The 16,004-nt window shown below is 39.3% G+C and overlaps 1 protein-coding gene across 1 annotated transcript in view; it reads right to left on the reverse strand.

The window, feature by feature from the left end:
• Positions 1–7,326: 7,326 nt before the first annotated feature.
• The window catches only part of LOC135072823 (protein O-mannosyl-transferase TMTC2-like), a 113,886-nt gene continuing 105,208 nt past the window's right edge, over positions 7,327–16,004 (reverse strand). The window contains exon 4 of the mRNA XM_063966861.1: positions 7,327–8,319. Coding sequence (XP_063822931.1) covers positions 7,327–8,319 — 993 coding nt within the window. The remainder of the gene's footprint in view (positions 8,320–16,004) is intronic.

The raw sequence follows: 16,004 nt of genomic DNA on the forward strand, positions 1-16,004 counted from the left end.
TGTACTACGCGAGTGTGGCAAGTGATGTCATAATTTGGCGCATTTAGTAAGGATTCCAAAATGGTATAACACTTTGTAAAATCTTGCTGTAATTGTCGACAATTTTTGTTTATTGGAAATAATCCCGTTTTTAACTTTATCTACCTTGGTTAAAAATATTATTCTAATGTGCCCAAAATTTAAGTTTCTGGCTAAAGTGAGGTGGAGAAGCCATTTTAAAAGGTATGAGCGGGACGGAGAGGGCCATCTTACCAAGCAGGGATGTTATGGATATCCGTAACCGTAACCGAAACTATCGGATATCCGAAATAAAAAAATATCTATAACCGTAACCGAAACTGATTCAAAAGTTACGGATAGTTTCGGATAAAGGCCAAACTGCAAAACTCTATGAAATTTGCAGTATACACGCCGCAGCTGCAATGCCGCGCTGCCGATTTCATAGTTTTGCAGTTTGCGGTTGCAGTTTGCGGTCTGCGGCCCGTCTTGGAATTGTACCTTAAATCTTAATATTTGTTACCAACTTGTCTGGCATTCGCTGGCGCCATCTAATATGCCAGCCTGTTTTACCTTTATCATACATAGGTGTCGTCTTAGTTGGTACATAAAGTAGCTATGTGGGTCACGCTCACGCAGCATCTTGCTATTTGTATTATACCTACATTTTTGAAATTCTAATAATTCCGTAACCGAAATTATCCGAGACTTTCGGATAATCTGAAATGATTTCATATCCGTGACCGTAACCGAAACCGGTATAATATTATTCTAATATCCGTAACCGTATCCATAACCGAAACTTCATATCCTTATTATCCCTGTTACCAAGTACAAGTGCAGGCAGAGCAGGTAGTAAAGGCGCGCGCGCACGGGTGACTTTTGTCACAGTATGTCAACTACAAATTACTGTCATGGTGACAAAAGTTTCTGTGACTGAATGTACGGTAGTCAGTCACAGAAACTTGAATTTTGGGCACATTAGAATAATATTTTTTAACCAAGGTAAATAAAGTTAAAAACGGGACTATTTCCAAAAATCCAAAAATTGTCGACAATTACAGCAATAAATTTACCAAGTGTTATACCACTTTGGAATCCTTATTAAATGCGCCAAATTATGACGTCACTTGCCACACTCGCGTAGTACATTTTTTTTTCAGTACAGTCAGTTTAAACTAGGCAAAATTTTTATTTTGAAATTTTTTTTGAGAAGAATGTATTTTTTTCATCCAAGCTGGAGCAGCTGGTTTTGTAATTTTGATAACAATTTAGAGAAGCATTATTCAGGGTTACATAACAAAAAAAAAAATTTGGAAAAAGTGAAGATTTGTGGCAACACGAGCAAAAGGACCGTCACCTGGAGTAGAATTTTTTGATTTTTTTTAAATGCCTATTATTTTTAAAATATGCCACATAGATTTTTTTTTATATTTTTCTGATAACCAGCACAACTTGCCTCAACACCCAGTTCCGGCTTGACGTTACATTACGGGACACCCTGTATATTTGTTGCTCACGTAGTAGGGTATGTCTAGCATGGCTCTCAATGTCTTGCTTTGAAATCTTTCGAGAATCTCTATGTTGCTATTGCTAGCAGAACCCCACAGCTGGATTCCGTAAGTCCAGATTGGCTTAAGGATGGTCTTGTAGATAGCTATTTTGCTTTCATGTGAGAGGTTCGATTTGCGGCCTATCAACCAGTACATTGATCTGACTTTCATATCCAGCTGTTTACGCTTGGTCCAGATATGCTTTCTCCAGGTGAGTCTTCTATCAAGATGCATACCCAAATATCTGGCATCTTCGGCCTGAGGAATTTCCTCGTTATAGAGTCTTATTGGGAGACAAGTCTGCCTTCTCAGGGTGAAGGTCACATGGACAGATTTTCCTTGATTGACCTTAATACGCCATTTATCCAGCCATTCCTCCACCTTATGGATGTGGGTTTGTATGTTGGCTGACGCCGTGCCGGGATCCTCGTGAACTGACAGAAGGGCTGTGTCATCTGCATAGGTGGCAGTTATGGTATCAGCATATGTAGGAAGGTCCGCGGTAAAAAGCAAGTACAGAACTGGTCCCAATATACTCCCTTGTGGTACTCCTGAGAGTATTTCATTTAGATGAGTAACTTCGCTATTGAATTTTACCTCAAAGCATCTACCGTATAGATATGACCGAAGAATCGGAAAGAATGAGTGAGGCAGCAGTTTTTTAAGTTTGAAGAGAAGTCCTTCGTGCCACACTCTGTCGAATGCCTGGCTGATGTCCAGGAAGACAGCAGAGCAGTATTGTTTGCATTCTAGCGCTCGACTTATAGTATCCGTAATACGGTGTACCTGCTCGATGGTTCCATGTTGCTCTCGGAATCCAAACTGGTGAGGAGGAATAACTTCCGGGAGATGAGGGCGCATCCTGTTTAGCAATATTTTTTCGAGGAGTTTACCCAACACAGGGAGCAGGCTTATGGGTCTGTAGGAGCTTGCTTCGTGGAGAGGTTTGCCTGGTTTGGGTATCATTATAACCTAATTTTCCACTGAGCGGGGTAGATTGCTAGTCTTAGACAGGCATTGAAGATGGCCGCGACGTGGATAATGCCCTTTCTGGGCAGCTGCTTAAGTAGTTGTGCGTCGATTGAGTCGTAGCCTGGCGTTTTACCCTTCTGTAGTCTCAGAATCTCCCGCCATAGTTCGTTAGGGCTTACACTTTTTAGTGGTAAGCTCATCTGCAGTGGTGCGTCTAGGTATTCAGAGACTTCTTTGTCGTGTCCAAGGTTTTTGCTTGGTAGGGGGATGAAGATAGTTTTTAGGTGCTCAGCGTACACTTGGGCCTTGTCAAGTTCTGTTTTTGCCCACTTGCCATCCGGCGCTTTTATGGGTGGTATGTGTTCTTTCGGTCGTTTAAGCCTTTTTGTTATCTTCCATAGCGAATAGTTAGTATCTTTGTTAGGAGTGAGTTCAGCCAGTTGCTTTTGTAGTCGCTCGTTTGCTGCCTGGGAGATCATGTGTTTGAGTTCCTCAGAGGCCTTGTTGAAAGCTTTTTTGTCACAGGGGTATTTTGTAGAATGCCATATTTTTCTTAGCAGTCTTCTTTCATTAACCTTATCTTTTATGAGTTTGGAGTAGCGGGCATTTTGTGTTGCTTTCGGACTTAGAAAGGGTGTAGACTCTTTGACAGCTAAGTGAATAAGCTTATTGAGAGTTTCGATAGCTGTTTCAACGCTATCTGTGTTGTTCAATGGCAAGTTCAATTTTATGGATTCTGATATTTTGGTTCTGTATTTGTCCCAGTCTGTTTTGTGGTTATACAGCCTTTGTATGTACTCAGTAGGAATGAACATGCAGTGAATATTTATAATTACTGGCGTGTGGTCGGACGACAGGTCAGTACATTCTTCCATGTTCATTTGTTGGAGCGGGATATTTTTGGTGATGAAAAAATCCAAGAGGTCTGGTACCTTTTGTGGGTCCGCAGGCCAGTATGTAGGAACACCATGCGAAGCACAATGAAGGTTAAGGTCATTCGTAGCTACATATAGTTGTCGACCTCGTGTCGTGGTTAGCCTGGAGCCCCAGAAAACGTGTTTAGCATTCCAGTCTCCACCGCAAATAAATCTGTTTCCCAGTGTGTTAAAGTAAGTCTTGAATTCATCACTTGTGATGGTATGCCTAGGGGGACAGTAAATAGCAGACACTGTTATTTCCGTCTTGTTATCTTGGATCCTGATCGTAGTTGCCTGTATCTTCTCAGTTTTATGTTCCCCAAAATCATAATGTTTGATGTTTTCCCTTATTATTATCGCTGTTCCTCCGTGTGAATTACCAGACGGGTGGTTTGTAGTGTACACCATGTAGTTTTTAAGTTGGAAGTGGGTTTTTGGTGTAAACCTTGTTTCGGAGATCAAAGCCACGTCAACTCTTTCGAGTTTCAAGAAAAGTTCAAGCTCCTGTCGACGTTCTGTCAGTCCGTTGGCATTCCAGGTGATTATTCGAAGATTTAGGGGAGCTTTATAAGGCTTGTGATTAATTGGATCATACGATCCATCATGTTGTCTAACATAACGTTTATTATGTTTTGGAATTTGTTGAACATGGCGTCTAGTACTTCCCCGAAATTATTTGGGTCCTTGATGTCTGTTGTCGATCCTGTTATGTTCTTTTGTTTTGTCGCTTGTGCGTATGTAATATTTGGTTTCGAATGGTTGTAGTTCTTGGTTTGCGGATTTGCATGTGCGGTTTGTGTTGGATTCTTGTGATAATGATCTTTTGCTGTGTTATCTGTGTTTTCATTGGTTTCTTTACCTTTTCCTGTCTTGTTTTTCGTGAGTAGTTCTTTGTACTGCTTGTATTTTGTGCAACCCTTGTAGCTAGCTGGGTGCTTTTCTTGGCAGTTGGCACAAGTTGCCTCGGTGGGGGGTGAAGTGGTTCGCGTCCGTAGGAAGATTACCTGAAGAAAACCCTACACGTGCCCCCCGGGTGGTGCTAAACGAACCTCAACGCCGAGTCTCGGGCGGCGGTCAACTAACCCGACAATACTGGCCTAACCAGCCAGTTAACAGTGGGTATTAGGAAATGATTACTCACGCCCGCAACCGCAATTCAGCGATTGGAAGTCTAGGCTTAATTGCCCGGGCTGAGAGGAAGAACACCTCTATAAAATAATCACCCCAATTCCACGGTGGGACACGTGCCAACGGAATGCATGACTGGTGGGAGATCAGTATCGAGCGCCAACCTCGGCGGACATGGCAAACGTCGTTGGAGATCGCCTTCTTGGAGGAATGGGCGTCACCCTTCAAGTGACCTTTTATATCGACCCTACTCGTGGGAACAAGATGAATAATGATAAAGAAAACCAAAACAAACCAAAGATGACACAACAATTACTCCAGAAAAGCATGTTTGTTCGTGCAAGGAGTCACTCACTTGGAAATCTACCGACTGAAACAACAAAAATAACAAGTTCAAACGATGAGGTGAATGAGAGATCAAACACGTCTGAGAGGAACGATGAACAAGGTAAAAAACAAAATCAACCCTGGCAAAATGATCAGGTCCCTATGAAAAGGAAAGCGGAATCCAGCCCTGAATGGGCAAAGAAAAATAGCAAACTAAACAAGACAACATATGCAGTAACCACGGAAAACAGATTTCAAATCTTGGAGTCAGAAAGTACTGACGAACCCAGTCAACAACCTAAGGAGCCTAAACCGCCAAAGCCAGAACCTATATTTGTTACTGGAGTCATAGACATAACGAAATTAAAAGAACTCCTCTCCACAATTGAAAACACCGACAAATATACTATGACAACTCTGAGGTCAGGACACATAGTTAAAATAATGCCTGGTGACATAGACACGTACAAAAACATACGAGCTAACTTTATGGAGAATAATGTTAGCCATTATACATACAAACTCAAAAGCGAGAGAGCCTATAGAGTGGTGTTACGGGGCTTACACTCTTCAGAAGACACAGAATGCATAAAAAAAGAGCTTCTGGAACTCGGACATGAAGTCCGGCACATCACAAATGTAAGACATAAAAGCTCAAAACAGCCTCTACCCCTATTCTATGTAGATCTTGAGCCGAAACATAACAACAAAGACATCTTCAAAATCAACAAAGTGAACTACGTAAAAGTTTCATTCGAAGCGCCATACAAAAAGCTGGACATTTTGCAGTGTAAAAGATGTCAAAGATTTGGACATGCAAAAAATTAATGCAACAGACCATTTAGATGTGTTAAATGTGGGGAAGAACACCCAACAGCAAGCTGTTTAAAAAAAGATGGCAACTAAACTAACAGTTTTTAAAATTATTTGGTCAAAAGAAAATCTGTAATCGATCCTAGATAAACTCTATTAATAATTATTCTGCGATGCCGCACACAGTTTATAATGTCCATACTTAATAATATAAGGAAGCAATTTGATTCTCGTGGGAAAATAAGTAATCGAGCAGCTGGCCACTGAAAACATTTTAAAGAAGAATCCGGATATCGTAAAAATACAAGAACTTCGATTGGCACTTTTAAAAAGCGACTGGGCTCTCTTATTTTTTCCTTACAAACCCATCGCCGAAAAGTTGGATAGTTTTACATCAGGGACCCTTCGATAAAGTGTCATAATTTACGTGAAATATTATTTTTGTAGTAAGGGGAACATATTCCGCTATCATATTATTTGTGGGTTTCGAATAGGTCGTAGCTTTTGTGGCGGTAAATTATGCACCGGAACCTGTTGATAACGAAGTAGGCTTTTCATGTGTGCCCGCCATTTGTCAACTCGCGGCAATTATTTATTTTTTAAACGTCATCGGCCATGTTGTTTTATAGTGTAACCCTACATAAATAATAGCACAAAAATAAATGATCGCAATATGTATTAAAATTTGTATTTTTCAAGTTTTTATAGGTTACCTTCTAACCAAAGATATTGAGTGTCGCAGAGCCGAGAAAATAAAGCTAAATGTTGGTTACGCAACCCCAGAACAAATGAACAGGAAACGTCAGTCTGAGACACCTTCCCGATTGGCACAAGATAGGGACGAAATTCACGGAATTGATGACGTGCTTTCTTCGATAAACAAAAAATCACTGGAAGATATAAAAAGAAGCTTGATAAAATTGTCAACTTACGTATAGAATTTAAAAAGCGTTGAAACGGGAATAGAAAAGTTAAAAACAGAAACGACATTATCACAGAAATAAAAATAAATCGAACAATACCCACAAACAAATAGTTTACAAAACAACTAATATAATATTCGGAATCGAGTCCGCCGCTCGCCGTATGAAGTGAGCCAAAATGAGAACCATCGGGAGAAACTTTTCTCTTTGCGAGAAAGTTTGTGATGTGAACAGAACCCGGGGTCTCCCTCGGGACGTCGCGCATGCATGTTTAATGACGTCCTAGAAAGGTCAAGAGTCTGACTGTAGAGGTAGTGAATACATTATACGATCCCAAGCGGGTACGTTCTCGGCGGTAGGCGTGCCGTGACAGCCTCTTTTCAAACTTCGAGGAACTAACACGCCGCGGACAGGTAGTTTGTAGCTGTCTCTCAAACAAATTAATTGTGTCTTAGTTTTGAGCTGTAACGAGGGAGCAACTCAAACAAACTTTTGAGGAAGGTACGAGGGAACGCGGCGCCTCCAAGTGTTATGTCGTGAATTAGCAAAATTTTAACGCCGAGACTGTCAGTCAGCGAGAGTATTGGCAAATGTTTTCGGACTTAAAGTATTTTCCAATTTCAAGTTTGAACAAGATAAAAAGTACACAGTTTTCAGGTCTAAACGGAATTATGTAAGCTAGAAAATTAATGATCTTTAAGTCTTACCTTTGGGTGGATTTATATGTAGCGCACTCCTGAACAGGCTTTCTTCGTCATGCCAGTCAAGGTTCCGCCGCATCGTGTAGCAGCACATCGATGACAAGACGATGAGTAGGGTCAGCATAAACAGCCGACTTCGAGGCTCGCTGCGGTGCCAACTCCGGGTCAGCGCACCAGCTCCCAGACCGAGTAATAAACAGAACCCCACGCTGGGTATGTACAACACACGCTCCGCAACCACAAACCCGACGTAAAATAAGACATTAGTAGCAGGCACGAACGGTAACACCATAAATGCCACAGACATAAGCAACGCAACTTGCGGGCTGCGGTAAACGGTCCTCGGAGGATTAGGCGCTTTTGACTTCGTGCTTGCCATCGGGCAGACGCAGGTTGAACTGTGCATCATTGTATTGTTGTTGTTTACGGCTCGGCAAGCGCTCGTGTGCTCCTCCGTCAGAGTGTGCTTACAGCCCGTGCACGGACACAATATCTTCTTAGATGACATATTCTCTTTGTGCGGGGCATGGTAGCTCTTCCTTTCAACGCAATCTGGCCCTCTGTTGTACTGCTTTGTGTTGTAATTCCATTTATGCCTGACTTTGCAGTTCTGTTTCTTATAGTACTTTTGGTCTTTTAGGGGTTTCTCTTGGCTTTTTTTGAATTCGTTAATCATAGCTCGCCAGGTGACTTTGGAAACGACAGCGTAGAAAAGGACAGTGGATATGTTTCGTGGGTCGGATATGCTTGTGATTCGAGGGATGGATTCCATGGACCAGTCAAAGCTGAGTTGGAATGGGTAGAGGAGTAGGAAGAAATTGAAGACTGGGAGGTAGGAGAAGGTATATAGTCGTGTGAGGTAGGAAGGGTCACGAGAGGCGGGGTTGTCTGCGGCGGCGAACGGTGTTGGCGTGCCAGCGACGCGCAACCGCCAGTAGAGGAGGGCGAAGCCTCCTGTTCCAAGAGCACATATGCTTCGCCATCGACTCTGAAACAAATAAAATATCCAAGTTATTGACAGTACCAATAAAGGCAAAACAACTCGTATGGTAAAGTTTTTTGGGAAGGGTCCCTTGAGGCATTACAAACAGAGAATTTACTGGTCGATTCCTGGACATACGAGTACCTTTGTTTGTATTAGGAAATTATGCTCTCACAATTTTGTTTAACGTGTAGAACTCTAATGGACGTATATAGCAATTTTATTATACATACCTACATAATGTTCATAATTGTTCAAATACAAATTACTCTGAGTTGCACCATCTTACTAAAACTTTGACAAACGTCAAAAATCTGTCAAACTCCATACAAAAAGAAAAAGGTTATTGTTATGGTTAAAATCAGGTGGTGTAACTCAACCCTAAAGAGTTTTTATTCGGTCTTTTGTCTGTCTTACAAACAACTTGCAGAACAGATTTGTCATATTATTGTATCTAATTGTAACCCGGTTTGTAAATCACATGAAATACAGCAACGATTACTGTGTGAAGATAAATTTCTTGGAATATGAAAGGCGCTCCACGCACCAACTCTCTTTATTAGTTCAAGGATAAAAGATTCCCGTTCCCAGTTTGAACTAGCGCTAATTTTAATCCACTGGAGGCAGCTCGATAAAATTGATTTATAAGGGAGCAAGTCGCGGCAAGACGTCCCTTTAGATTATTAAATTACCACTGGCACCGTAGCAACCCTCTTTCTACATGATTAATATGGTAATGCTATCGGGTAGGTATTTTAATCTACTCAAAGTGGTGTTATTATGAAAGTTTTTAGGGGTATTTACAGAGGTAGGCGTGTGGTAGTCGAGAGTAAGCTTCGGATTGTTAGTAAAACATACGTTAAACAGCCGGACCATTTTGATTGAAAAGTCAACTAAAAACCTCATATTCCCTTGTATTTCGTTAACACATGGGACAATCAGTAATTAAGACTACGCAAACAATACTAGTGCTACATAGAACCAATATTTCCGGACTCAGATCAGATTTAGTCCGTATGACCCTGATGTACCTATTACGAGGAAGGTAATTGAAGAATTTTATTTCAATTTTGTCTTTATGGTAGGTATTATTTTTAAGCTTAATTTGCAAAGGGCTGGCTGTTCAAGTCTGGCTGTGTTCATTGTGAGTTTCAGCTTGTTAGTGGTGGGTAGCGCGAGGAAAAGATTTATGTCGGTGGCGGCGTTCCCACCGACCTGCCCAGGGGGTTTACTTCGCAAAACTGATTCGATATATCGACTCTATACATCTATTTCCTTGACGTTTGCATCACAGTAAGAGCGCTTGATAGTTCAACTGTTACAGGTAAAGGACAAGGATAGAAAGAAGAAATATGCTACAAGTCCGCAACAACGACGACTAGCAAGTGCACAAAACTGCCTAAGAATTAGAAAATCAACGCCATTAAATGCGCTTCTATCAAAAAAGCTCCCTAATGACGCGTTTGTTGACAGTTTGGCTTAATAAATAAATAGAAAATATAGGTAAAGGGTGAGAATTGAACTTCAAAATAATGAAGTTTTTTAGGCCATGATCGATCAATGTTAGACGCTGTGAATCACTAATTTCCTGATTTACGCATATTTTCCCAATGGAACTACTATGTCCAAAATCTAAACTGGGACATCATGCGGAATTGAAGGTAGTGACGCGTGGCTGTCCACAGGGTTCGGTGTTAAGTCCTTATCTTTGGGATTTGGATTTTGACGACTTCCTTTCATTAACACTGCCGGATGTTCATTAACAGGATATGCGGATGACGGACAAGAGATAATAATAGAAGACACAAGATCAGAACTTGAAATTTTAGAATTGTCTTTCATTTCCAAATGGCCTAAGTGTAACCACTTATAATTTGCGCCTCATAAAATTCATCAGCCTCATTAAGGCGATTTTAAGGTCTTGCCTTGAGTATAATTTAACGGTAGATATAAATATTCCAAAGAAATGTTACGTTTGTGAAACCCTTTTCAAGAATTCGGAGAATAACCTTTAGGATAATTTCAAGCCTTAACGCGTATTTATTTAATACATCAGCACTTCCCATGTTAATTAAGAACATTAGAATACGAATAATAATAATAAGTTCCTTGAAAAATTAACAAAAATAGATTACCTACGTAGTTAATTAGGTAAATGATAAGAGAAATATTTTGTGCTGACAGTAAGTAGCTCACAAAAATAGCACATTTTTTAATTCATTCTTGACTTGCTATGATTTCATCCACCCATATTACATTTCACCCATCTTACATTGTATTCTTGATAAACAAATGGTTTACTTCAAAGAATATGAAGGAATGTTGTTCTGATGGATGTTTCTGAAACATTAGTCCCAACGGCCATCGATCCACCCAAAAGTTTGGCATGCTTTTACTGTATTCATTTGGCTACACGAAGTGAGTTCCAGCTTGCAACTCGTGGGAGGTGTGAGGAAAAGATTTATGTTGGTATCCGACCTGCCCTAGGGAGGCGCTGCTAACGACATACTAGCCCACGCTAGCTCAGGTTACATGGATTTGCCTGAATTAGCATGGATTTCTGTAGAACTTTGCTCGTGGCTTCGCTAGCGTGAAATTTAGTTTGTCACAGATCGTTATAAATTATAGCCTTTTTGCTTAGATTCCTATATGTTATTCTGGAGTATAAACAATAATACTGTAGAGTTTTATCGAATTCCGTCCGTTCTTTCGCGTTTATAATTAACATGAATATTATGTAGAATGATCTGTGGTAGGTACTATGTGACATAATATTGGTTAGATTACAAAATATTAGCATTTCCGCGCAATAAAAAGGCAGATTGCATTCTGATAGGAGCGTTTCCCAGAATTTGATCTATTAATTTAGCTTTTCAAAAATACATAACAGCAAAATGCTGCAATATTTTCCACATCACAGTATGGAATAATCCGCCGCTACCAATCAAACAACATGGAAAGCATTGGGGGAGGCCTATGTTCAGCAGTGGACGTCCTATGGCTAAAATGATGATGATGATGATGATGAGTATGGAATAATATCGTATCATTAAGAATAATACGTAACTTAAAATACAATAAATTACAGAGATTCAATAAAAAACAGTTAACCTTATATTATTAAGCTACTACTAGCTGGCGCTATGTGAAATTGTCCAAAGATTTATTATTATTATTAAGTATGACTATTTTATTACAATGTTGATAGACACGATGCTGTATAGTCCAATAATTAAGTAAAACAGACTCTGTATTGACTGAATGTACATAAGTTTCGATTTGCAACTATGGTAATGTGAGCAAAACATCCATCGAAGCAACCAACGGAGCCGACTACTCCAGAAAGTTTTACGGTAGCACACAAACCAATACGAATACCTGAGGGAAACTGTGAACGGTGTATCGATGAGGTTACCTATCTCATAGTTACTTTATGTTAAGGCACGTCTACAAAACAGATTCGTATTAATCTAATTATGCTATATCGAACCAGCCTTATATTCTACCAAGCAAATTATAAGACTAAATGCTTATTAGAAAAAAAAATTGAACTGGTGACATACTTATGTGACGTAAGTATGTACAGACGATAGCACGTCTAGCTAAACATTAAGGCATCTGATTCTGCAGAATTAGGGATGGTTTTGCAACAAAAATAGGTGGTGGTGGTGCTGATGTGCTGTTGACTGTACATTATAGGCACAGATCACAGAAACTAAAGGGAGATGTGACAAATGGGCTGGGCCGGTGTCGCAGCAATATGCCCAAAACAGAACACATTGCTCGTAACAGCAATGATGACAGCAGCAACGTCATAATGTAGGTAAACAGTTTACATTGCTTGTGTAGTACTAAAGATTATTCGAACGTTGAGTACTGATACCGCAGTGGATAATGAGCACATATTTTGATGACTTTGTGTGTGTGAATTTCTAATGCGACACTGAGTTTCAAACTCAGCGCATTAGTTGGTATCTCTCTATATCGTAAATAACTTATTGCTCGTAATATAGCCAGATATTATCTTTGATCCAGCTGGACAATGATCTGGCCACTGACCTTGGTCCCTTTGACCTTAATCCGTCGAATATCTTCATCGCCACGTGGCCCACCCAACCTTCTAGGTCACTAATTTGTTAAGAGGTGTTCCTGGTAATTGGACCTTCGCTCATCGTAGCTTGGATCGTCTTTGACGTTAGTATTTAGGTTGGTAGGTGCAAGTTATTTATACATGTGATAGCACATGTTTTCGAGAAAATGTCAGAATCAGTTTTCAAGGTTCATGACATATAGATGGGCACGGGGTAAAAGTCATTCAGAATACTTATTCATGTTCAAGGAATAATTACTTACAATTTCAAAATTTTTGTGATTTGGTAGTGATAGGGTTAGGTTAAGCTGTTGTTTTGATATAGCCATAGGTATAGGGATAGACGCCTACGTCCATAAAATATAAGCCCACAAGTACTTAAAATGCTTTAAGTGTGATCAAGAGCCAGCTTTAAACAATACTAGCGACCCGCCCGGCTTCGCACGGATGCAATGATACATTAAGAACCTTCTTCTTGAATCACTCTAATCTATTACTGAAAACTGCATAAAAACAGACAGTGGAAGCTACTTACTTCTTAATAAAACCCATTTCAGTCTAAACTGAAAGCAACTAAACATTGGTTCAAATGCAAACAGCCAGTCAATCGCCTCACCCGGCGAACCCGGAGCTAAGGTTAACGCTAGATTAATCAGGGGCGGCAGGTGCATGAATAAAATAAAGATTTCGCACTCCACTATTACTCAATAGTAATTTGATTTTGCTTTGGAGGAAATTGATTGCGGATCTCGGAAGGATTGCAATTGCAATTTTAACTCTACTACCTATAGATATGGTATATAGGGTGGAAACGATAAGTATCTCACTCGATTATTTCTAAACTATACAAGATATCGAAAAACTGGTTACTGATCCTGAAAGTGCTTCAAAAGCTCTTTCAAACGGTACCAATAATAGGTTACAGAATAAACTGGAATTATCCCAAAATTCAATATTTCCAGCTTCCATACTAAATGTATGGCGATGACACGATATTAGAAGTGTAATCTATTTTTTGTTAAATAATCAACTTAAAAAGTCGGTTAAATGAACTTGTAACTTGCATCTTATTTAAAATTATTTGTAAAATACATTACTTTTAGGTTTTACTTGCTATAAAATTATCAAGAGATGAGTGCAATTGTGGAAAACTTTGGGGGAGGCCTTTGTCCAGCAGTGGACGTCATTTGGCTGAAACGAACGAACGAACGAGTGCAATGACTGTGATAGTACAAAATGTATGGAAGACGGAAACATTGAATTTTAGGATAGATCCAGTTTATTCTGCAACTTGATATTGATACCGTTGGATAGAGCACTTTTAGGAACAGTAACCAGTTTTACGACATCTTGTGTAGTTTTTAAAATTATGTAACTTTACCAAATGTATGGAAGCTGGAAACATTGAATTTTCGGATAGTTACAGATTATTCTGAAACCTATTATTAGTATCGTTTGAAAGAGCTCGTGAAGCACTTTCAGGATCAGTAACCAGTTTTTCGATATCTTGTATAGTTTAGAAATAATCGGGTGAGATCACTTATCGTTTCCACCCTGTATACTCGTAGTGTTGTATGCCAAGTCGGTTAGAATTTTTTGGAAGATCAATTTGCAGATGCGAGTTTTCCGAGTAAAGTGGCGGATTTTTATGACATAGGTCTTCCATAAATGGATGGATTATCTGGGGGCACGGCAGTGCCCCCACCAAGTCGAGCAAAAAAGCGGCACGGCCGTACCATCCTTTTCTCGAAGCAATTCAGGCCATTTTCGACCGCCTGTAACTTCGTTGTGGATAAAACTAGAAGGCTGAATTTTCATTAGCTATGCAGGCATTGTAAAGACACGGTATATTTAAAATTTCATTCAATTTGAACCAGTAGTTTAAGAATTATAACGGGTCAAAGTTACTTAATTTTGTCACTCACTGACTGACTCACCGATCATCAAAATTCTAAGGCACTTCTAGCAGACCTAGAAGCTTCAAATTTGGAATATAAGTAGTGTTTGGTGTATGAATCAAGGAAAAACTAAAATATTTGGGGGCACGGTAGTGCAACCGCCAAGTCGATTAAAATTTTGCAATTTCGGTCCAGTTTTCTAGATACATAACTGCTGTCTACAAAATACAAAAAGAAATAAGATCCCATCAAAAACAATACTTGTCAAAAAAACCAAGTCTCGCAACTCAGTTGTTCTACGGTAAAAAGTTGTGAGATCCATGTAATACCAAGTCCAGGCCAGGAAATCTTTAACGTTTTACATAAATATATTGACTTGGCCATCGCATGAAAACACGTGTAAATTAAATTATTTAGTGCGATGGCCAAGTCAATAATTTATGTAAAACGTTAAAGATTTCCTGGCCTGGACTTGGTATTACATGGATCTCACAACTTTTTACCGTAGAACAACTGAGTTGCGAGACTTGGTTTTTTTGACAAGTATTGTTTTTGATGGGATTGCTAGTTTTCATGGACATTAAATATTCAACCACCGATCGTCGTCAAACTTTATCATACTTGTCAGTTAGTATATCTTTTTCAATAAAATAAAATAAAAATGTCACTTGTTAGTGAGAAAAAGAATAAAAATATTACCATTTTGGCGGTTTTTTTACGGAGCTCAAAGGGTTTCATAAATAAATCTTAATGCAAAGATTCAGTATCTGTTCGTCGCAAGCAAAAATCAGCTTTCAAATCGAGTTAGATCCGATCATAGCCGGACGAACCCGGCCGGTTCACACACAAAATGAATTTTCCGTCGAGCTCGGAAATACCTGGTAAACTTAGATGGAAGCCAGGTTAATCAATCAGAATGAGAGCACGTAACTGAATAAAAGAAACGTTTTCGCGCCTCGTCGCTATTACTGCGATATTGATTTGATGTTTCAGTTCGTACTGATACTGATCTGATAGCTCCGTATCGCACGGGTAGTGTTGACGTGGATAGATTCTTGTTACTTTTTGCAATGTAGGTAGACCTACTTTGTCACGCAATAGTGAGTAGCTGTAAATTTCTTGCAACTCACGAAGGCCAGTGAGCTTTACTTGTGTGTGTACGTGTAAATGCACATAACGATAAGTAATGTCTTTCAAAACTTTTGAAAAACGAACAGTAGCGAGCCACCACACAAGTCATGTAAAACTCACTCGCCTTCGTGAATTGCAACAACTTAGGTATCAGAATTGAATCTGTTACTTGTGCAATAATTGAGCTTTGGACTTAAGTGTTTTAGTTCTTTTAATTAGTAATAAATGAGATTTTATTGATAAAAATGTTTGAATATTTTCAAAATGTAATTTAGATTTTCAAAGCTACAAGACTGCGATGAGATGAATATTTATTCACTCCTCATCAAAGGTGAGCACTATAATCTAGATTGGACTGAAGATATGATTATATTAGAGCTAATAAAGTTAATAGTATAGGTACCCTGCTTTTGTTCCTTAGTAAAAAGAAATATGATACCAGTGCACAGAGGATGTGGAATTTTTTGGTAGAATTTTTATATTTTTATAAAATATTTCTGTGCCAATAATTACAAGACTCATGTAGCTTGCGTCAAGGAAAATAGCTAAATTATGCTGCAAGCTTATAATAA

This window comes from Ostrinia nubilalis, chromosome 6 (genome assembly GCF_963855985.1).
Source record: "Ostrinia nubilalis chromosome 6, ilOstNubi1.1, whole genome shotgun sequence".
NCBI classification, from domain to species: Eukaryota; Metazoa; Arthropoda; class Insecta; order Lepidoptera; family Crambidae; genus Ostrinia; species Ostrinia nubilalis.